General features: G+C 39.4%; 1 protein-coding gene across 1 annotated transcript; it reads left to right on the top strand.

The window, feature by feature from the left end:
* Nucleotides 1–348: 348 nt before the first annotated feature.
* On the top strand, nucleotides 349–23,950 carry LOC311508861 (uncharacterized protein; the record flags this gene model as incomplete). The annotated part of the gene is made up of 6 exons (XM_084573851.1): nucleotides 349–4,465; nucleotides 21,818–21,924; nucleotides 23,021–23,173; nucleotides 23,301–23,472; nucleotides 23,584–23,684; nucleotides 23,789–23,950. The coding sequence occupies 6 exons, from the start codon at nucleotides 349–351 to the stop codon at nucleotides 23,948–23,950; spliced, it is 4,812 nt and encodes a 1,603-aa protein (XP_084429977.1).
* Between the last annotated feature and the right edge of the window lie 848 nt (nucleotides 23,951–24,798).

Below are 24,798 nucleotides of genomic sequence, written 5' to 3'. Positions count from 1 at the left end.
AATCGGTTATAATAACTTAGAACATTTGTGTTGAAATAGCTTTTTTAAAAATTCGAGTTAATACAACCAGTTTTCTTTAACAGACTTGTACTGTTCGATTTTACAGTATAAGGTTTGTTGACCAGTGAGGTGTGTGGCCTGTAGTCACGTGACTCATTGACGTCATCACGTCATCGTGTGACGTCAAAGATCAAAGGCATAATTTTCAATGACATCAAAGACATCATCAAATATATGTATAGGTAGTTCCAGTTAGGTAGCTGAGTTCAGGTGAGTTGAGTTGAGTTAAGTTACATCATTTTGTTTCCAACAAGTGAAAAACTACTGAGAGTATCTTCAGGCAGTGCTATGACTCTAAACCCGTATGTACCAACCCTGGTCACCAACAACTGGGCCAGCAGGCTTTTGTACTACTTTTTTGGCTGGAATGAAAAACAGGCCCTACTCAGACATATCAAGGAGCTTGAAGTTCAGCTCCGAGGGGCACATGAGACCATTTTCTTGCAGGAAGAACAGGTCTCTCAGCTCTCTGCAAAACAGGATTCAGAGGAGAATGAAAACCAGTCACTCAGGATCCAGGTAGAGGAATTGACAAACAAGCTTGAAAGAGCAAAGGTCTACTCTGAGGAGCAGAGTAGTCTGTTCCACAAAAGGAGAGAAAAATGTTTGGAAGAGCAAACACTGAGAATTGAACTTCAACAAAAAGTTGAAGAAACAAAGAAACTGGAGGCCCAGCTCAAAGATATTGTGGGTCTTGAGGCTCAGCTCCAAAAGGCAGAGAAGATCATCTTCCTGCATGAAGAACAGGTCTTTCAGCTCTCTGCAAAACTGGAATCAGAAGAGAATGTAAACCAGTCACTCAGGATCCAGGTAGAGGAATTGACAAACAAGCTCGAAAGAGTAAATGTCTACTCTGAGGAGCAGAGCAGGTTGTTCCACAAAGAGAGAGAAAAATGTTTGGAAGAAGAGCAAACATTGAGAATTGAACTTCAACAAAAAGTTGAAGAAACAAAGAAACTGGAGGCCCAGCTCAAAGATATTGTGGGTCTTGAGGCTCAGCTCCAAAAGGCAGAGATCATCTTCCTGCATGAAGAACAGGTCTTTCAGCTCTCTGCAAAACTGGAATCAGAAGAGAATGTAAACCAGTCACTCAGGATCCAGGTAGAGGATTTGACAGACAAGCTCGAAAGAGCAAATGTCTACTCTGAGGAGCAGAGCAGGTTGTTCCACAAAGAGAGAGAAAAACGTTTGGAAGAAGAGCAAACATTGAGAATTGAACTTCAACAAAAAGTTGAAGAAACAAAGAAACTGGAGGCCCAGCTCAAAGATATTGAGGGTCTTGAGGCTCAGCTCCAACAGGCAGAGAAGATCATCTTCCTGCAAGAAGAACAGGTCTTTCAGCTCTCTGCAAAACTGGAATCAGAAAAGAATGAAAACCAGTCACTCAGGATCCAGGTAGAGGATCTGATTGAGAAACACGAAAGAGCAAAAGTCTACTCTGAGGAGCAGAGCAGTCTGTTCCACAAAGAGAGAGAAAAATGTTTGGAAGAAGGGCAAACATTGAGAATTGAACTTCAAGAAAAAGTTGAAGAAACAAAAAAACTGGAGGCCCGGCTCAAAGATATTGAGGGTCTTGAGGCTCATCTCCAAAAGTCAGAGAAGACCATCTTCCTGCAGGAAGAACAGGTCTCTCAGCTCTCTGCAAAACTGGGACCAGAAGAGAATGAAAACAAGTCACTCTGGATCCAGGCAGAGGATCTGACAGACAAACTCGAAAGAGCAAATGTCTACTCTGAGGAGCAGAGCAGTCTGTCCCACAAAGAGAGAAAAAAATGTCTGAAAGTGGAGCAAACACTGAGAACTGAGCTTCAACAAAAAGCTGGAGAAAGAAGAAGAATGGAGGCCCGGCTCAAAGATACTGAGGAGCTTGAGGCTCATCTCCAAAAGGCAGAGAAAACCATCTTCTTGCATGAAGAACAGGTCTCTCAGCTCTCTGCAAAACTGGAATCAGAGGAGAATGAAAACCAGTCACTCTGGATCCAGGTAGAGGATCTGACAGACAAACTCGAAAGAGCAAATGTCTACTCTGAGGAGCAGAGCAGTCTGTTTCACAAAGAGAGAGAAAAATGTTTGGAAGAGCAAACATTGAGAATTGAGCTTCAACAAAAAGTTGAAGAAACAAAGAAACTGGAGGCCCGGCTCAAAGATATTGAGGAGATGAATGCTCAACTGCAAAGAGTAGAAGAGAACAGTTTCTTTCAGGAGGAACACCTCTCTCAGCTCTCTGCAAACCTAGAATCAGAGCAAAGTGAAAAAAAGACTCTCTGGATCCAGGTAGAGGATCTGACAGACAAACTCAAAAGAGCAAATGTCTACTCTGAGGAGCAGAGCAGTCTGTTTCACAAAGAGAGAGAAAAATGTTTGGAAGAGCAAACATTGAGAATTGAGCTTCAACAAAAAGTTGAAGAAACAAAGAAACTGGAGGCCCGCCTCAAAGATATTGAGGAGATGAATGCTCAACTGCAAAGAGTAGAAGAGAACAGTCTCTTTCAGGAGGAACACCTCTCTCAGCTCTCTGCAAACCTAGAATCAGAGCAAAGTGAAAAAAAGACTCTCTGGATCCAGGCAGAGGATCTGACAGACAAACTCGAAAGAACAAATGTCTACTCTGAGGAGCAGAGCAGTCTGTTCCACAAAGAAAGAGAAAAATGTTTGGAAGAAGCGCAAACATTGAGAATCAGACTTCAACATCAAGTTGAAGAAACAAGAGAGCTGCAGGCCTTGCTTAAAGATGTTGAGGAGCTAAAGGCTCAACTCCAAAAGGCAGACGAGACCATTTTCTTGCAGGAAGAACACCTCTGTCAGCTCTCTCTAAATCTAGAATCAGAGCAAAGTGAAAAAAAGACTTTCTGGAACCAGGTAGTGTATTTGACCAATGAGCTCCACGGAGCAAAGATCTACTCAGAGGAGCAGAGGGCCAAATATTTAGAAGAGCAATCAATGAGAATCAAACTTCAACAAAAAGCTGAAGAAACAAGAGAGCTGCATGTCCTGCTAAAATATGCAGAGGAGATGAAGGCCCAACTCCAAAGAGTAGAGGAGAAGAGTCTCTTTCAGGAGAAACACCTCTCTCAGCTCTCCGCAAACCTGGAATCAGAGCAAAATGAAAAAAAGACTCACTGGAAACTGGTAGAATATTTGACCAATGAGCTCCACGGAGCAAAGATCTACTCAGAGGAGCAGAGGGCTAAATATTTAGAAGAGCAATCATTGAGAATCAAACTTCAACAACAAGTTGAAGAAACAAGAGAGCTGCAGGCCCTGCTCAAAGACATTGAGGAGATAAAGGCTCAGCTCCAAAAGGCAGACGAGACCATTTTCTTACAGGAAGAAGACCTCTGTCAGCTCTCTGCAAAACTGGAATCAGAGGAGAATGAAAACCAGTCACTCAGGATCCAGGTAGAGGATTTGACAGACAAACTCGAAAGAGCAGATGTCTACTCCGAGGAGCAGTGCAGGCTGTTCCACAAAGAGGGAGAAAAATGTTTGGAAGAGCAAACATTGAGAATCAAACTTCAACAACAAGTTGAAGAAACAAGAGAGCTGCATGCCCCGCTCAAAGATACTGATAAGATAAAGGCTCAACTCCAACCGGCAGAGGAGACCCTTTTCTTGCAGGAAGAACACCTCTGTCAGCTCTCTGTAAATCTAGAAGCAGAGCAAAGTGAAAACAAGACTCTCTGGGACCAGATAGAGTATTTGGCCAGTGAGCTCCATGGAGAAAATATCTACTCAAAGGAGCAGAGGGATAAATATTTAAAAGAGCAATCATTGAGGATCAAACTCCAACAACAAGTTGAAGAAACAAGAGAGCTGCAGGCCCTGCTCAAAGATATTGAGGAGCTAAAGGCTCAACTCCAAAAGGCAGACGAGACCATTTTCTTGCAGGAAGAACACCTCTGTGAGCTCTCTGTAAATCTAGAATCAGAGCAAAGTGAAAAAAAGACTCTCTGGATCCAGGTAAAGGATTTGATCAATGAACACCATGGAACACAGATCTACTCAGAGGAGCAGAGGGCTAAATATTTAGAAGAGCAATCATTGAGGCTCAGTGTGGAAAAACAACTGGATGAAACATGGAAAGAACTGGCTCACGAGAAAAGCCAAAAACAACTGTTCATGAACAAGGAAGAGGAAACAAGGAATGAGCTCGAGACCTTAAAAGTTTTATATCAAGAGCTCAACCTGAGGTTTGAAACTGAACCGCTCTCTGTTACATCTTCTCATTTTGAGGGTTTACCAGAGTGCCAGATGCATTTCCAGAGACTGCATGTTGAGCAAGAAACTCTCCAGCAAGACGTGGAGCAGGAAATTGAACTCCTCCGAGAGGCTTCTGAGAGGGAGAAATCCTTTTTCAATAAGTTGAAGGCATTGACACTCACACTTCAACAACAGAACTCGGGAAGTAAGTAAGTAAGAAAGTAAGTAAGTAAGTATCCACTCAGCCACCCCCACACACACGCAACCAAAGTCACACACATACCCGCACACACACATCCACACACACACACTCACATACGTGCACACGCACATGAAAACATGTACACGCACACACATACGCATTAACACACGCGCATACACACACACTCACAAATGTGCACATGCACACACATAACCGCACATACATACGCACCACGGCAGCACAGTGGCAAGGTGGTTAGCACTGATGCCTCACAGCAAGAAGGTCACTGGTTCGAATCCATGGGCCGGCTGGCCTTTCTGTGTGGAGTTTGCATGTTCTCGCTGTGTCTGCATGGGTTCTCTCCGGGTACTCCGGCTTCCTCCCACCATCCAAAGACATGCTCATTAGGTTAATTGGTGTGCGTGTGAATGGTTGTCTGTCTCTCTGTGTTAGCCCTGCGATAGACTGGCGACCGGTCCAGGTCACCCCCGCCTCTCGCCCGATGACAGCTGGGATAGGCTCCACCAGACCTCCGTGACCCTTAACAGGAATAAGCGGGTATAGAAGATGAATGAATGAATGAACATACGCACTAACACACACGCATACACACACCCCCGCATTCATGTATACACATACATACACATACATACACACACACTCACAAACATCCACACACACACGCACACACATACCCACAACACACGCACACACACACACACACATCCCCACACCAGCACACATCCCCACACCAGCACACCCCCCCACAAAACCAAAATCACACACATATACATGTACACACACGAACACACACACACATGCAGTGTAATATTTCCAATCTCCGATGTACATTCATTTTAAAATAAATGCTGCACTTTATTATTAAATTATATTTCTTTGCTCTCTTATTTATGAAAACAAGTGCATCAGTCAATTTTGACCTTGGGGTGTCCTGACTAATGCTTGACATATGCCAATAAGTAGTTATGCCAAATAACTAATAATGTCATGTAAATTAGGTTTATTTTCATAAATACAGGTCTAAAAGCAGTTGAAAATTTGTGCTTATGACTCGTCATGAAATTTGCCAAAACTATGTACAGAATAACAACAATAGTGTGATCATTTTACACATTATGCATTGTAACCAATTGAAACAGCCCGGGTCAAATTGACCCGTGAGGACAACGGGTGTGACTATTTGCTACCATTAAAAAAATCAAAAAGGTTTCAAAACAATATCCTGCCTGAACATTGACATATACCAGTCTGTGATAATGGATCAACACATATGCCTCTGATCATAAGCATAGTGAAAATAATTCAGAATTTATGCTGTTTTTACTCAAAAATGATTTGTAAATCATACCATAAATTACAAAACTAAACATAAAATGTATGTTAATGTGTTGGAAACAAGTTCAATAAAAAGGTGAAACAAAAAAAAAATTATTTTTAAAGTGTTTATACATCATGCTTTATAATCAGTCAAAACAGCCCGCGTGCGCAGTAAACGCGAAGACAACAGGAGGGTTAAATCTCAGAAACCATCTGTGGATGACCTCTTACAAGCCCACCAAGTTTCGTGCATTACGGTCTATAGAGAGCGCTACTGGTGACTTATATCTCTGCATCCAGCTCGGGGACGACTTCGCCACGGCATGGACCCCTTTATGATCGCTTGCGATCATCTAGTAATGTATTTGCAGTTCTATTTCTATATGAACAAATACCCCAATGCACTATTATTACAATTACAATTACAATTCCTATACATATATATACAGTACCAGTCAAAACTTTGGACAGATTTAATGTTTTTTCTTTATTTTCATGACTATTTACATTGTAGATTCTCACTGAAGGCATCAAAACTATGAATGAACACATGGAATTATGTAGTAACTGAAGAAGAACCAAAATCACATTACTCAACATGTCTGCTGTATGAAAGAACTTCACTCTGGAAAATTAAGTCAGTCAGACAGAAAATTGTAAATTATGCGATGTGGATGTTTGGCAAAGTAGTGTGAGATCATCATTCAATACCAGCAACTTGATTCAGCACTTACAAAAAAAATCACAAAATGGAATACATGGAGTACTCTCAAGACAGTCAGTGCGTTTACATGGTCTTTAGTATCCCGATTTTGAGGCTTATCCCGGCTTTGAGCATATTCGGGATATGGTGTTTACATGGAACACAGAGAAACCCGGTTATTCATATCCCCGTATACATGATAAATAACAGTATCCCGTTTTCCGATCGCTGCATCCTATCTGCGCATGCGTGTTTTACGTCTTTTTCAATGTTTTCCAACGCGACCTAACTTGTTCAAAGGAGCGAGGTGGAAAACCAGCGTCACGTAGCTTTTCCGCAACAGATTTGAATACATCAGCATGTCGGTGTTTTCTGCCATCTAAACACGTCGTTATGTTTAGTTCTTTCATTACTTTAAGGGAAAATTCTGTCTCTTCGTCGCTCCAAAAGTGAGACGTTCTCGTTGCCGCCATGTTGTTTGTATATCTAGTGCGTCACTTGGCGTCACTCGCGCCTGCGCAGACAGTGGGCAGCCGTCAGAAATCGGGATAAGGTGTATACATGCTCCAGTATCCCGGCTTCTATCGGAGTACTCCAGGTAGCAAAGCCGGGTTTCTTGAAATCGGGAAATGAGCATATCCCGATTTCTGAATTCGGGATATGGTGTTTACATGGACAAACACGAAATCGGGATACTTCAATATCCCGATCAAATTCGGGATACTAAAGACCATGTAAACGTGGTCAGTGTCACGATGAAGAGAAGATTACAGTTTATGGCACTGGATGACCAGCCCATTTCTGGAGTAGGGAACACAGGTTTTCGCCATCTGTTGGAGATCATACCTAGTCCATGTAAGATAAGAAAAGCCTTTATGAATCTCCAGGGGAGGAAATTTTGTTCATTTAAGATTGTATAAGGATTGTATCTGAATGTTTAAAGATCGGCATTGGATTGGTGGGTAAAAGAACTTGATTGGGACATCCCTATCTAAGATGCTGGGGGCAGCTTTCCTTTCCTATCAGTTACATTCCCCAACTGTGGCCATAATTTATCATTAACACCAACAATTGAGCCATGCTGAGAGATGTACAACCTATCAGGCATAACATTATGACCACCTTCCTAATACTGTGTAGGTCTCCCTTGCGCCTCCCAAACAGTTGTGACTCATCAGAGAATGGACATGGGCCTTCTGAGGGTGTCCTGTGGTGTCTGGCAACAGGATGTTGTTAGTGGGGGGCCTTTGAGTCCTATGGGTTGAGGGGAGGGGCCTCTGTGGATCATCCCACAGATACTTGATCAGTTTGCAATCTAGTGAATTTGGAGGCCAGGTCAACACCTTGTGCTGTTCTTCATGTTTTTTTAGTTGTTCCTAAAGTGTTTTTGTGTGTGTACCTGTGTCAGGCAGCATCCTGCTGGAGATGGCTGCTGCCAAGGACTGTCACTGACATGGGGTGAGCGTGGTCTGGTCTAGGTGGGTGACTTCCATGACATTTTCCTGTTTGATATCCTTCCAAGAGGTAGCAGAGAAGATACCGTGCTTATATCTGCAATATGAATATGAAGCTAGAGACCGCACATGGCTACCTTAGATGAAGATGACGGCAATACAGCTGGCCTGGCTGTGTCCAGATTGATTTGCCTCTTCACTTCACACTGGTTATGCCTGGCTTGTTGAATCTGTAAGAAAAGAAAGTGTAAAAATGTTCATATGCGTTTATTTGCTGTTAAGTACACTTTGTTGGCTGGGACCAGTAACCCTCCAGGTGTAGTGTTCCCACAATGAAACAAAAAGAGGCTCTATTAAACAATCTTGCTATTTCTGCTTCTTGCTAGAAATATCATCTTAAACAGCTAAACGGCAATCTGGAGCTCTCTTGTTTTCTTTCCTGTCCTGATGTAAGTTGCAAGCATTCATAAGTCCAGCTATTGTGGTGTGTTTTATTGTATAACCCAATGATCGTAAATCCTCAGATTTCTCTATCTCGCTGTTGACATGTTGAAACCAGACACAGTTCATACCTGTCTTAACTATGTTGGGTACAGGTGTTAAATTTACATCAAGATCTGAATGAGAAAGATTAGGACATGGGAAACATGGAGACAACAGAAAGGGATACCTACAAGGAAGGATTAATACCAGTGTAAACTAAACAGAAGCTCTCAAACTGTATGATTATGCAAATAAATTAAACCATAGCTTTTCTTTAAACAAACACATTCAGAGACATTTAGCAGCCATGATTTGACAAATGTTTTCTAAGACATTTGTATGTCCACATAGCAAATGGTTGAGAGAGCAGTCTGGTCTACAGTCAGTTGTCCAACTCCGATTAAACGATTAAACTGGGGTTTCATAATTTCAGCTCTACTACTAGTAGAGGTATGGTCAAGTAGCGTTCAGCTAAACATAGGGATTTCAAAAACAGTTTTTATGTACTTGTGGAGGAGACTATTTTGTGAACACTCACGTATGGATTGAGTGACATACAGTGTAGCAACATGTAAGGACCAGACTTGGTGACTAGACACTGATCATCTTTGTGGAGACCATGGCACGTATTTGCTCGCCTTTGAATCTACACCAAGTATTAATCATATGTTATCAATGAGCATTCTTGAACCGTTAGCAGCTCAACACTAGGGCAGTCTCACTTGCATTTTCTGTAGTGTCTTTCTGTGTTTCTATACATGTGCTGCAAACACTCGCGACAAAAGCAAATCCAGTTTTATGACTTCAGGATTTCAAGTCATGTGCTTTTTACTACCTTGTCAATTCATGAGTGGCGGCATTAATAATACTTAGTAAGTTATTCAGAGCCTTTTCATCACTATTTGGGCTCTCTTGTCATTTGTGCTGCTTGCAGTACGTTTGTGTCATTTGCTAATGGTGCAATTATTTGCATCTCACGTGGTGTCTTAATTAGCCTGTGCATGATTTAAATTGCAGTGCACTGAACTCTCTCCGCCACTGTAATGGTCCATATGAAGACTAGACATTAAGATACTGATAGCAAGTTTATAATAGGTATAAACGGGGAGTTAATGATAACATCTGTTCTGTTGGTGTGCTACACTGAAACAGATTATGTTTAGTGCAAGTCATTTTTCTGAGGAATAGCATAGCAGCTAAATGAGGGTTGAGGTAGTGATTAAGTCACTGGAAGCATTTGATCATGGTCAATTTTTTTTAGCAATAAAAGCATCATTTGGTCTGTTTTAGGTGTGAAAACTGAAAACTGACTTCTGGTAAATTCAAGGATTCTGACACAGGTGCTAAGATCATGCTGTGCTATTTGAGGGAACTGATGGTACTCATGACTGGTATGATACAGGATGGGAAGGTATTATCTTCACACCCTGACTTTTTTGTGGCACCACTGGTGCGAAGCAGGTAAATACACATTGCCCTGAATGGCCATTTAAAGACAGGCTTTTACAACAACAACGTTTTAGATTAAAATAAATTTCCTTTGTATACTGGAGGAAATGGGACATTTACTAAGCAGATGCTTTCTCCTGTTTTAAACAAAACCCTGAAACATAAAGCTTCTGCTGAAAGGGAAATCAGATATTGTACAGCCAAGTGTTATATGTTCACCTACAGCCAATGGAGCACAATGAGGGAAGCAAAGCTGAAAGGGTGATCATGGTTGGTGGTGAATGTTTATGGTTCTGAGGTTTTTATATAAACTGAGATTATGACTTTTTTTCCAATTCTGTCTTGTTCTGAAATGTTATTTAATACATCTATTTTGATTTGTAGTTTGTAGTTGTCGGTTAGGCTTGTGTTGGCTTTAACCTATGAGAAAATAATATAAACAGCACCAGTCTAATGAGTAAAATGTAGAAGATGCCGATCAATCTGTGACAATGCTTCCATATCCACTGATTTTTAGCTACTATTCTGTACAACCTTGTTGGTGAAAACAGCTGTTAACAAACAATGGATAGCAAACAACATCCATGGCTATAAAGGCAGCTCATATAATTTTGAACTTAAACTTAAATTTAACATAAATATGTAGTTTTTGTGGTTCAATCCTACTAAGCTCTAAATGTCAGGGGTTTTCATCTTAATCATTCATTTTCAAGCATTTTCTGTGGGTCAGCTTAACTGAAGTGCAAAAGAAAAATGGTGGAAAGAAAATAAGCATATATATAAAAGAGCAGAGGGCAAATAGTCTAAACTGTTACCAGGCTGACAGGAGTCATATTTACACATTTAGTATGTTTAAGAATACCAACAGTATAAAGCAATGACCTTGTCTGTCATAGATGAGCTGTTGCACCATCTGTAAACCATAAAGCCTCACAGCAGGCCAGGGTAATGGACTGAAACAAATCTCATTTTAAATGAATAAAAAAAGGAGAAAAAGGAAAGAAATCAGCTGCGAAGCACTTGCACACTGTTGGGGTAATATTAATTTGATATCCTGCCAGAGAAGAAGAAGAAATTTAAGTGGTGTTTGGGTGCTCAACAGTAGACTGATGTGGCTCCATTTGTGTTTTTGTCCCTGAGCTTGATTGGTAATATCACAAAGCTGCATGATTATGCAATATTAATGAGGAAATTATGTTTCATGCTTTGTTGCTTTCAGCACACAGTTATGCGTGCATTATAATGAACCCAGAACAAAACACAAAAAGTGTAGGCGTACATGTCCTAAACTAATAGCTGGTTTTAGCAGCACAGTTTAAAATGTTACCCTCTCTGTCTCCTCTCTTCTCTCTTGTCTACAATACTGACATCTAAATGCCATCACGGGCTTCTGCAGGGCAAGGCCTAGGAGTTGGGCAGAAATGTGTGCATTGACACAGGCTGAGATGGGCTTGGGCTGGCTGTTTAATAATCACTGGCTCACCAGACTGGCATGCTGAGTCCCTCACCGCCTCCTCCTCCTCTTCCACTGACACCATCCATCTTGGCATTTGCACAGCATGTGGAATAAAGAAAAGTTACACTCAGATGTAAACACTGGAGCAGTATTTGCCACTCAATTCATAGCAAGCCCAGGTTTGTTTTATGATCCATTTATTTCCGTCCATGTCCTTGTTCTTACTCTCCTTATAAGGGTCAAATATCTTCAGTAATGAGAAGGCATTTTATTACTCCTCAGTTTTTCTTGGCACCTCCAGGGTGGAGTCCTGCATTTTAATGTGATAATAAGTAAGCGTGTTGTAGGTCGCATGTCTCTGTGTCCCAGAACATTGTTGCATACATTTAACAAAATGATTGGTAACCATAATAAAAAGAGCTGTCAGTCGAGCAAGAACAAATTAAGGGGAAACTACTTAACATTGCTCCAGCTGGACTTCCAGTAAATCGTTACCAGAAGGTGAACATTTAAACGTTTGTTAGAAGGACCGGTAGTGGCGTTATACAGTATATTGTACATATAATGGTCAAATGAAATATTAAAAATACAATGAACAGTATTTTTAGTATATCTATATTCTTTTGTTCTAAAAAATGCGATCAGTAAATTGCCATAAAGGCCTGATGTATCAAATATGATGCAAAACAAAAAAATCCAACGTAGAAATGCTTACCATGGTCAACCACTGTGGGCATGAGGTCTGAGCAGCAGCAGCACTTTCATTAATATACCAGATGGTTCCTTTACGAAAACACTAGAGATAAGATACCACTAAGTATATTCCAAACACATCCTAATTTCTATTATCACACTTATTCTCTGTTGAGTTACGAGAGACAGTACTGCAATTAAAATGTTTAACATTTTCTTAAAGACTTAATCACACCTTCTCAATCAAAATGCAGGCTTGGCGGGACAGGCCTTCTTAAATCAGGCATACCATTATGACTACCTTCCTAATATCATGTAGGTGAATGCCAGGTCCAAACGTTTCCCAGCAGAACATTGAATTGTCACAAGATGGTCAATGTTATTCACTTCTCTTGGTTGTTTCTAGTGGTTATAATGTTGTGGCTGATTGGTGTATGTTGACACACCTTGCATAACCGCATGAACTTTTATGGCACAATACAATTCAATACATTTATGGTCATTTACTTTACTCTAATGACCTGCACTGCATGGAGTCAGCCAGGGTTGCATAGTCTGGAAAGTAGGATGGATGGTCCAAGGTCACCTCTAACGGGCTCTTCCAGGAGCAGCGCTTAGCCCCAGAGGATGCTACTATCTTCAGTGACTGATGTAAGTTAAGGCTCTAGAAAGCCTCAGAGACCACCCACTGAGTGTCTTCATCCAAGAGCCACCAGACTCATGGTTCTGTCTGCTCTCTGATGATGGAGGCCATCCATCATAGGAACTCTGGTTAATCTGTGCTCCATTTATCACATCACCTCATCCCTCACTGAGCATGTCTAAACCTATTTCACCACACATATGGAAAGTACTACACTAATGATCATTTCTTTTGGCTCTTGTGTCTTTGTGCTGTTGTACGTGACATATGTGTCATATATTGTCTGAATACAGGGTTAAGAAAGAGCAAGTGGGTGAGCAAAACCTCTTTTGCCTCTGTGGTTTACAATAACAGGATGTTTATTTTCACTATGTATAGACCATCATGCACAATCAGCGTCATCCTGTGAAGATGGCCATTTAGACAGGTAGAAATGTTGGCAATCTCACCACACACTTGTTTCTGATTCCTGGCATCATGACTCAGAATCAGTTCTTAGTTGAAAACTGTGCTTTATTCCCCAAAATGAACTATATTGTGAATCAGGCCAGAATTACAATTTGGATATAAACTGATCACTCACATTAGAGATTGGTTTGATATCAGTTCATCGACTCAAAGATGAAGAATGTTTTCAACACTTCAGCATTTATTTAAGTTAGAGTTCTTCCAAAAACTTAAATTTAAAAAAAAGTTTTCTTTAGACTACACTGACTTCTGAAAATAGTAACATATCAGTGTAACAGAGTTATAATAACATTCTGCCACTCAACAGTCAGCTTAATTAATGCCCCAGGCAGTTATTTCGTAATAACAAGACCACCATAAATACAATGTGAAGTTTTAAAACAGTGAAGTAGACATTTGTCAAGAATCTTTAATGCACTTTGTTGCTCTGACTGGTTGTAGGACTAACCAGGTGTATGCAGAGGTATTTCTTTCTCTTTATCCATTTAAACGCACCCCATAATGAAATCCAAATGATGTGTTACCATGGTCACATTCTAATAAGAGTAGAGTTTACCTACACCAGGCTAACGTATCATTGGAGGAGCTTGTAGATAGTACTTTTCAACACAGCTCTCAAATACTGTGCTATTGCAGAACCAGAAAATGAGACAAGGTTTAACAACCTTCAATTTACGCATTTACTGGCTTCCTTCCATCTCTCAAACTCACATTCGGCTCATCTACTACCTACGTAACTGTTCTTTTTTAACCAACTGTTCCATCAAATACAATGCATCTTTTCTGTTTAGGAAAGCTTAAAATACTAGCAGAAAATAATGTCTCAGAATCTTTTTCTTTATAAGAATAGCGTGTTAAATCAGTGTTTCTCCTCAGTGTCATCTCTCATTTTCACCGATTCTCTTTAGTTGTGGCTCTCAGAAATTTGGCCCAAAGACGTTTCCTCTGAATATTCAAATGCAGGAGTTGTTGGAATAATCACTGTCAGGCTTCCAAATTCCCCAACTGTAGCCATTATCATTTAATAGACTGTTCCCAAACTGCTTCCTCAAGCCTACAGGTTATCTTATCTGCTCACTCTAAAATAAGACGCAAAATCACAGTCCGGCTTTGTTGCACCTATGGAATATAGACAAGTTACCTGGATACGCAGTCCTAATGCAAATGAAATCCCAGCAATGGTATGGAGCTGCAGAGTGCTATCTGCAGACTACAAAAGGAGAGGGACAAACTACAGTAGGGGATCTCTACTGTGTGTCTGTTTACAGCTGGATTAAACCAAAACCAAATGTGAAAGAATGTGACTAAAGATGTTTGCTATCTAGAAGTACTTTACAGAAGTGTTACAGAATTTAAAAGATATTTCTGTTGTATAGTTTTATAATCCAGGGAGACATTTAAGTCGTCTCCAAAAAAGCGTTTAAAAAAAAAAATGAAAAAGAACTGAAGAAGCTACTCAGATGAGTGATGAAATGTCTTCTCAAAAAACTCTTCAAGTCCAGGGCCCACTCAGGGCTGAGGGGACAGAGACCAGGGGAGCCCAAAATGGGTTTAGCTGTTAGTTTATTAACTAGCACATCCGTGATGGAAACATACTGGAGTCAATGTTGGCACTGGCGCTTTTACAGAAAGTTTTAACTTCATGGATTAAAGATGCATCAAAGCTGCAAATGAGGTCAAGTATACATGTGATCTTATTTTCAGTATGTTATCCATCTACCTAAAATATGCAAGTCTGAGCTCTGCAGTTTGATCCAGTACCTTCATGACAGCATGTCTTCTATGATGGGTTCTAACTACTGTGTTAACTGTTAGTTTATAGACCCCAGTCATGTTGAACGAACGCTTGTCAAAAATGATGTCAAGTCATATCAGCATCAGGTTGGTGTCGCATTGTAGAACTGACATCCTGCAGTGTAAAAGAGAGGAGAGGTGAATTCCTCCAAGTCATTCACTCTGTCAAAAAACAAAACCTCAGACACTGAGGCACATCCACTAGAGGCATGTGTGCACAAAAGCCACCATATTTATAGAAAGATACTAATTGTGTTGTTCTGCTCTACTCTAATCTGCTGTATGGTCAATCAAGAACAGAGCATTATATTGTCTTTACATATTGTTTTTATCAAGGAGAAACCGGACCATGAAATCACACCACATTCATGAAAGGAATAAATTGCAGACAAAACTCACATGAAATAAAAGCTTACTTTCGCATGGCCACAGCTATTGTATCACTGATCACTGAGTGTATTCATCACGCAGCAGTGACATTGCATGCCGATCATTTTCCTCAGTTATGCTAAATTCACTGAGTTCAGCCCCCTGCAGACTTCCAGCTCTCTCCACTACCCATACAGTGTACATCAATGCCAACCAGCTGCTGGCTGACCGATGCAACGCCAAAATGCACCAATATTGTTTTCTTTTAGCGTTGCTGGTGGAATCAAATCACATCAGAGCCTCATCAAGAGAGACAAGGTGGGGTGCATGTGACTACTGTGGAAAGCTTTCAAGTGAAACTCCACACAGAGACATTTGAGGTGGAAACTGCCAGTGAGCTCTTTTCTGAATATTCAAATTGGAGTTATTTATAATTTTAAAAAAGAACCCTTAAATTATTAATGTGTTTGAATGGATTCAGTAGTGATAATCTGGCCCAGTACCGGATTCTAGTTTAGTTCCAAGAGCAAAAACCAGAACACCACCAAGTTATGAACAACACCCTCTGATTCCAGGTGAGTACTTGTTATTAACAGACCCTAGTCAAGTGAGTTTCAAGTGTGTACCACCCAAGGCTGCTCCTGATGAAATACTAAACTCCCCACCAGTCCTTTAGAACTAAAGAAGCCTCTTGGATGAGTGATGGAGCAACTTCAAGAAAACCCATGACCTGGATGACTGAGAATTAACACAAACCCTAAACCCTAATAGCTAAGCTTTGACAGAATTTGTGGAACACTGTTTGGGAACAGAAATCCACATTTGAAAATGAACATTTCTGTGCTTTTAAAAGTCAGGTTACTGTCTTTGTTTTATAATTCTTCCTGTGTGCAAAAGTACAAAAATAAAACACATGTGCATCCTAGGTCTAAAAACATCTTAAACTTTCAAGATTAGAAATATTTAGAATATATAGAAGGCAGTGTGATGCTTGATTTATGCTCGTGCGAAAAATCGTCTGCGTCGGTACGCAGAGAGTCTGCGTCGCCGCGAACCCCCTTCGCAGAGAGTCTGCGTCACTTGACGCGCACCTCCAAAAAATCCTGACTACGCGTCGAAACGACGCCGACAGCAGGGACATGCGACGCAGACCTCAAGGGCTGTGATTGGTCCGCTTTACGTCATTTCCGGTTCTCAGCTTTTCCGGTTCGTTCTGTATACAAGGGCGCCTGTGTCACGCTAGTATATACAGTCAATGGTGTCACGGTGCTGTTCACTCTGCCGCAACCATAGAAAAAAGCCGGAACCGGAAATGAAACACTCCACGCACGAATTCAGGAGATTTCGCGACTCAGCGCCCCCTAGCGTTGTGGCTGTAAATTACCACGCACTGCAAAGAAACCGACGCACAAGCATAAATGCCAAGTGACGGCGATCATGTTCGCCGAAGCTTCGCAGACAAATCGGCGCAGAACCCTAAATCAAGCTTAAGGCTGTCTAGATTCTGTGCAAGCTTGCTACAGTTTCACTTCAAGTTTATGCCGTTATCAGAGGAAACTGACACACAAAAAACATCTCAAGTCTTCTAGCATATTTTATGTTAATAATACATTTGATTAAATAGATGATTGTTATTATTTTAAAATTATTACTAGAAATCAGTTGTTAAAGAATAAGATACAGTATGTAATGCATTATGAAGTGGGACAATTGTAAATACAGTAGGAAAAGATAATGAATAAAATATAGAAATGAGTATAAACCTCATAAAAACGACCCAGAATTAAGTGATGTGTAGAATTAAATTGTCTGTTTAGGCTGAGAGGGAACAGAGGTGCAGCTATTTGGTTGAACAGGAGGTGGTAGTGTTTCATCCCAAATCACTGACAGAGGTGGCTTACACAGGCTTCTACACAGTTCATTTATATGGGCTTCAGTGACACATGGAACACAGGACTTTGGGCGGCACTGAAATAAAGAAACAAAACTAAATAAAATCAGTTATAAAGTTCATAGAACAGACCGTCTTAATGTGGATGGTGAAAAACTGGCCATGCTTCTCCTTCACCCTAAATTATATAACAATATCATGAAATACTTACTATAAAAACTGACTTAACGGCAGTTATTCTAAACTGAGCTACTGAAAAAGGCTCAGCAGAGACTGTACTTCCTGAGAATACTATATATTCTCAGGAAGTACAGTTCACAATAAAGACCTATTCGTTGATATTATTCTCAACATTTCTCCCTATAAAAACTGTCGAAGGAGGAATATATTCCTCTCCTTCAGCCCAAGTTATTTATACCTATTGGAAAGGTTAGTTCAACTATGAATAGATCACACGACAACTTCTCTCCAATCAACAATTCATTAGACACGCAGAGAATAGGTACAGAGTCAGCGCTGAGACTTCAACTTAACCACCTTAAGGGTAGGAGAAGAGAAGCCCCTAACTAAGTGCACACACAGGTTTTATTCTATCTGGGCTCCACCTGAGTATAATAGGAGGAGCACGGCCTTTCGTGTATCAGTGGTTTTCTGTGTGTGGCCGAAAAAGGCTCAGCAGAGACTGTACTTCCTGAGAATACTATATATTCTCAGGCAGTACAGTTCACAATAAAGACCTATTCGTTGATATTATTCTCAACATTTCTCCCTATAAAAACTGTCGAAGGAGGAATATATTCCTCTCCTTCAGCCCAAGTTATTTATACCTATTGGAAAGGTTAGTTCAACTATGAATAGATCACACGACAACTTCTCTCCAATCAACAATTCATTAGACACGCAGAGAATAGGTACAGAGTCAGCGCTGAGACTTCAACTTAACCACCTTAAGGGTAGGAGAAGAGAAGCCCCTAACTAAGTGCACACACAGGTTTTATTCTATCTGGGCTCCACCCGAGTATAATAGGAGGAGCACGGCCTTTCGTGTATCAGTGGTTTTCTATGTGTGGCCGAGGCCGGCCCTAACTGGTATCTTCAAGGTAAAATATGAGTGTGGTGCATCTTATCTAGTGAACAAGCTGAAGCAAAGCAGTAAATAACCCCGTATCTGGTAAGACAGAAAGAAGAACATTTCTTTCTGTTTTTTCCCTACCATAACTCTTTTATATCTAACAAAACTGATAAACAGTAAAGTCAGAATCCCTATCTGTGAGATCATGCAGATTGGACAGTAACATAGTTACAAAGAGCTACATCAAGTTACTAAAAACGTTTATCAAAACTGTAACTGTGACAAAAGCTGTAGTTTGCTGGAAGTACCCAACGTCTATGAGGCCTCCTTTTAACTCTGCTGGTGTGTAAATAAGTTGGAGTCGAGGTCAGACTTATACGTGCTTAATTGGTGGGACACAGATGAACTGGAAAGGAGAAAATGAAAACAAAAACCACTATTGGAACAACTGCAACATGAGATCCTGCAGAAACAGGTGAACTTTACAGAGTGGCTTTTAAGCCCCAAATCTCTGCTTTAGTTCAGCACATTTCAGTTGATCAAATAGCCAGCATTAGAAAATGTTTTTGTTAAGCAAGCTTTAGTTCAGCTGAATTCTATATAAGATGTTTACATTGGTTACGTCCTCCTCCACTGATTGAGTGTGATATCTCCGTATACAGGTACTGTATGTATAACACACATTAAGAGACAGAATTGTTCAATAAAGGATTTGCAGGAGGTGGAAAAAAGTAGTAGCATGTAACCTATTGAAGCTGGAGAACAGTTTGATTTGGTTGAGAAGTTTCGTCTCTTCACATCAATAACAAGAAGAAATGGATTAAAATTCTGCCTCAGATCTCATGAATGAATCATGGAAAACTGATGTAGATTCAGGAGTCTGGTTACTGTCCCCGGTTCAGACATACCAACGCGAAAGAACCACTCAACTTCAGCAGCTAGTGTTTGTTGAGTTTAAGTTCGGCCCATTAAAAGGCAAATCGACATTTCCAGTAAATTTGACCAGAATACTTTTCACTGTAGCTGTAAAGACAACATTTCTGGGAATTTCAAAACAGGTAATTTAGAGAAATTTAATGACATTATATACACTATCAATGGAAGATACTTACAAGGATATAGCACAGTATGTTTAAATACTGGTTGCTGTGGTAACATTTGGTAGCAATCGTTTGTTTTCCTCAGCCAGCAGTGACTATTTGCCAAAGCTGAAGAGGGGACCAGCCATAGTGATCATCCACACTGCAGTTGGATACAATAAATTGAATGAACTGAACAGTCACAGAGAACTAAAAATAATGGGATTTAGTCTTTAGCTTTATGGTTCCATTGTTGCAGCAAAGACGGGCTCGCTCTTTGAATTACAAAGACATTTATGCACATTTTATCAGTTTATAAATATTCATTGTTGTAAATGTAATAGTCATTAAATGATTTAGGTGGGTGACTGTTTGCTGGGTAAACCATATGCACATAGCAACAGAAGTGGTGTATAAAATGAAATTATATATTGTTGATATTCTGGATATTCCTCATTTTGACCATACTGCCCAGGTGAAACACCGTGATCCTGGTCCGCTGTTTTACATCAAATATGACTCCAACGTTCCTACAGCTGAGAAACTATGTGATGAGATGGAATGGACATTTATGCAAAAAAATCTGAAAATATTGACTAAGGAAAGCATGTATAATGTGAAAAGTACTGATCCTTGTCCAGAAACATGAGGAATTCCATGACTAACTTTTGTATATGTGAAAGAATCATCATTGAAATAGGCCCTGTTGGGATCTGTATTAACATGGGTCCTATGGAGTCACATTGAAGACTTGAAGTGCACTGAAGCCTTCAAAGACAGGTATTGTCTCAGTAGTGGGTCTTACAGGTTCTGTGATGTTATTCACTGACCTGAATATAGGGACGTATTTTGCATTTTTTTTTTCTTTCTGAATAAATGTACAACTAATCTAAAAATTTAAAAGCTATTAAATGTGAGACGCAACCAACCCCACCTTGAGTTTCCATACACCAGGACGAGACTGCCATCACACGACCGAAAAAGAAACCAAAAGTATGATGAGATGTTTATAGTTGTCACGTCTCACACATTGTACATCAGTCTACCTCACCACCCTCAGAGATCAACAGCTTCACGGCAATACCAGGAACCCTGAGGTATACTGAGCTTGTGTTTGTACTTCATTACTTTAGGAATCTATATTCATGATGATGAAGTATCATACTAATTAAAAGTGATCAAATGGAACTTGGCGTATGATCTAAACATCAGATTTCACAATCATTACTAAATGTATTTTGCATTAGGTAAACCTACGCTCCTTTTCACAACCAAAACAGATGAGGTAAGACTTTTTACTTGTTACATCTGTTTAGCTAAATCTAGTAGTATACTTTGTTGTGAAGAAGTGAAATGGTATCCATTCTCAGGATTAAGTCTATTTTGCTTTTAAAAACCCTCATTTGAATTTTTAAGTTTATGTTTCCTGTCAAATGTTCATTAAATGTTGTGTAAATGGATTAAGAGAAACCAGAAAATTATTTGAGCTTGTTTTGTATGTTTAATATTAACTGGATTTAAAACATTCTGTTGACATTTGGTTTTCTTTATGGTAATACATACATAGTCATAATACATAGTTCATACTATATGTAAGAAAGTGTTTGGTGTTCACAGCTCGATTAAAAAACTTTTTTCGCGACTGGGATCAGATCCCCCGGAACCTTCTCCATGTAAGATACTTACATACACATATTATAGAGAATTGAGATGCAAATAAAATACAATTTAAGATTTTTGACTTGACATGTGACTTCTACTATGTGATCTATACTTGTCAGTGTTAAGTACAGAATGGAGGAAAATACAGTGGGGGTAAGTGTTAAGTATGTTGTTTTAAACAAGCATTGTAGAAAATAATTTTCTGACACTACCTTTACTTGTGTTACGTTGTATTTATTTGTACATAAGTACATCAAGTATGTGCAGCATTTGAAACATACATTTTTAGGCTTTAAGTGCAACCTACTTTAATCTTCTAATTCAGTGTTTTTCAACCACTGTGCCGTGGCACACTAGTGTGCCGTGAGAGATCGTCAGGTGTGCTGTGGGAAATTATCCAATTTCACCTAATTGATCTAAAAAACATTTCTGAAAACAAATTAATTATTATCTGCAAATAATATGCCATTGTCAAGTGTCTGTGTAGATATATATATATATATATATATATATATGACTTTTTTCTTTGTGTTTATTTGATTCTTATTCAAGACACTTTGACAAGAATTACTTTATATTGTCACTATAGGTTACAGAGTTTCATTTTTTTTAAAATATATTTTCGGTTGGTGGTGTACCTTGTGATTTTATCAATGAAAACTAATGTACCTTGGCTCAAAAAAGGTTGAAAAACACTTTTCTAATTAAACAGTCAGAGAGAGAGAGATCTTCAGCAGGTGAAAGGCTATCAGCCTCATAAAGAAGTCCAGCTTCTCAGGATTCTGCTTCATGGACCACCAGGTGCTGGAAAGTCCAGCTTCATCAACTCTGTGGACAGCGTTCTAAGAAGCAAAACTGCGTCTCGAGCTTTGGTGGAAACAAACTCTGCCGACAGCTTCACTAAAAAAGTATGAAAAACTTTTTGTTGTATTGGTCAGTAATTAGTCATTAAAGTTTTAGAAATGTATTATTATTATTATTATTGTCAGATAAATCTTTAAGATTACCAACACTTCAGAGAAGAGACGAGACAGACTCCAGACGAGGTTGCCTTAAGGATCTTTTACTTGCAGCAAGAATAGGACACAATGATATTAGCCTAGCCAATAACACAGTGTGCTCTCTCTATCTGTCAGTGATATCTATAATACTCCTGTGCACGTGAGTCATAAGTGGGTGTAGATGTCTCTGAGGTTAAGTGAATGTCGTCATATATGTTTGACAATCAGAGAACATGTTAACAATAATAGTTACTATTATACGCTAATAGCGTCACGTAACTGGCAGCATTATAAAATGAAAGCAGAAAATCCTTGAAAAAAAGGTTGGTCCAACACGATCCTGTATGGTGCAACACGATCACCATGTTGTTCTTTCACCATGACTGATAACATGGGAGGGTTGAAACAGGCTGAACTGCTTTCTCCCAGGCTACACCAACCACCTGTAGAGCTACACAGTATAAGAAATTCCATGTCGACACGTCATAGTTTGTTGCCTTTTCCTTTGGGTTTAGTATTAGTATTAGTTTCATGTTTCATTTACATTTGTGTATTTCAAATTGACAAAGCATTTGGCTCCATAAACCTCAGTTGTTGTTCAAATGGTCACAACTAACAAAGCTTTTTTAGTTTGAATTCACCGTTTCAGTGTGGAAGGGAAGGTTTAAAAGGATCAAGCCAATGATTAATTTCCATATAATTTGTATAAATTTCTAATAATTTGCATCCTGTAGCAAAAATGTCACTCTGCATTTGGTTTAACACAGAAAGTTCCACAGTGACTTGAAACAGGCTGTGTGTTGATTCACGTTTAATCAAACATGTTGCCACATTTTACACAGCCTGTGGTTATAGGTATGAAGGCACTGTACCATTACAGTACATATTTATAGATCATTTCTGTTTAACTTTATTATTACTATTCAAACTAAATCACTCAGCAGCTCGCAAACTGTGGTACAATTGTCAAAATAAGTCTGTTTTGTTGTTTTCTTTTTAACAGTACAGAAGTTATAAAATCCAGAAAAGTAAACCGGGAACCTTTTACCCTTTCATCTTTGCTGACACCATGGGTCTTGAGAGGGGCACTAACGGAGGAATTAGTGTGGACGACGTCAAACTGGCCATGAAGGGACACATAAAAGAAGGTTACAAGGTACAATCACTACAGAACCTATCAAACATTCAGTACAGTGTGCACCATTTAGTAATCAACCTACAAAAAATATTTTTATTGAAAAACTTTTGAAATGACTTTTCCTGTTCTATATATTTGTTTCAAGTTCAATCCCAGCTCTCCCTTGACCAAGACTGATCAGTACTACAACGATTACCCAACTCTAGAGGACCAGGTTCATGTCCTGGTTTGTGTTGTTCCTGCCACCACACTGAAAATAATGGATGTTGAGTCTACACTAAAGATAAGGGATATCAGAGCAGCAGCCAGTGACATAGGTGAGAAAACATGTTTTTTAAAGAGCTGTAATTGTTTCACAATCTCTTATTTCAGATAGCAGGAATATAAAACATTAACTGTCAGCCTTGATTTCAACTCTCTGCTCTCAGGGATTCCCCAAGTTGCTGTTCTTACCAAAATTGATGAAGCCTATCCTGAGGTGAATGAAAACATAAAGAATGTCTACAAGAGCAAGCAGCTGAAGAAACAGGTAAAGTTTAAGTGTTTTTCTTTTTCATTAGCTTGGAATGAATTCACTTATTTCGAAATATCAGAATTGTGGCAAAAAATCAATTACATTTTGTTTAACCTCAGATGGAAGAACTGAGTGTGCTGCTGGGTATTCCACTGAACTGCATCTTTCCAGTGAAGAACTACCACTCAGAAATTGACACAGAGGCTGACGTTGATTCACTGATACTGAGTGTAATGAAAAAAATCATTGACTATGGGGAAGACTACTTGAACGACATTTAACCCAAAGGTGATCTGGACTTTGTGTAATTTATCTCAACAGGTCATGCACAAGTTAATCAGTCTTTTCTCATTTCTTGCTGTGGTGAAAAGTACTGAGATGCTGAATCACTGTAAAATTCTCTGTTGTATAACTAGAAAAGTTTCAGTATAGTGGGCTCATGGTGAGTGGAGAATGGAGACTATGTGTTTTTTATTATTAGGTGTGTTGGTTAAAGCCTCACAGTTTTAACTGCTGTTTAAAGTCACTATAATATCAAAAATAATGTTATCTTTCTGTTTGTCTTTCTTGTGTTTCCCTTTTATGCCTCTTACTTTGTTACTCTTTTACTGGCCTCTGTAATCTTCACAGTTAAATACATCATGGTATAAATAATCCTGTCAATCAATACAACAAAAATAACAAATTTCTTCAATAAATCTTTAAAGCCACTTAAGTATTTCGTGTGGTTTATTGAGGATTCCTTTTATTTCATTTCAGCAGTTTGCATTTCCAATGTCTGTTCCACAATAGCATTTTTATTTTATAATTTCGAAGATTAAACATCACATTGAGCGTCAGAGGTGGTTGGTCGGAAGTGTCTGCTTATAAAGTGATTGTTTTTCCTGCCTGTGGAAGGCTTAATATTGTGAAGCTTTGGGTGACGACAGACATTTCAAACAGTCCATAATGCCATGGACAAATAAAACCAAAATGACACTCCTGTTGTACCTGCACGCACTTTCTCAACTCAACTATCAGTCTACCTAATATATGAAAATGAAGGTTGTCAAAGTTAAAATATTAATAACGAGTTCACCCAAAGTCCTTTTAACACCACTGATTCTCTAAGTGTGCAAATAACGCTAGC

Source organism: Chelon labrosus (genome assembly GCF_963514085.1).
Source record: "Chelon labrosus genome assembly, chromosome: 23".
NCBI classification, from domain to species: domain Eukaryota; kingdom Metazoa; phylum Chordata; class Actinopteri; order Mugiliformes; family Mugilidae; genus Chelon; species Chelon labrosus.
The sequence above is the reverse complement of the archived record's forward strand: the minus strand, read 5'-3'. Positions and strand labels throughout refer to the sequence as shown.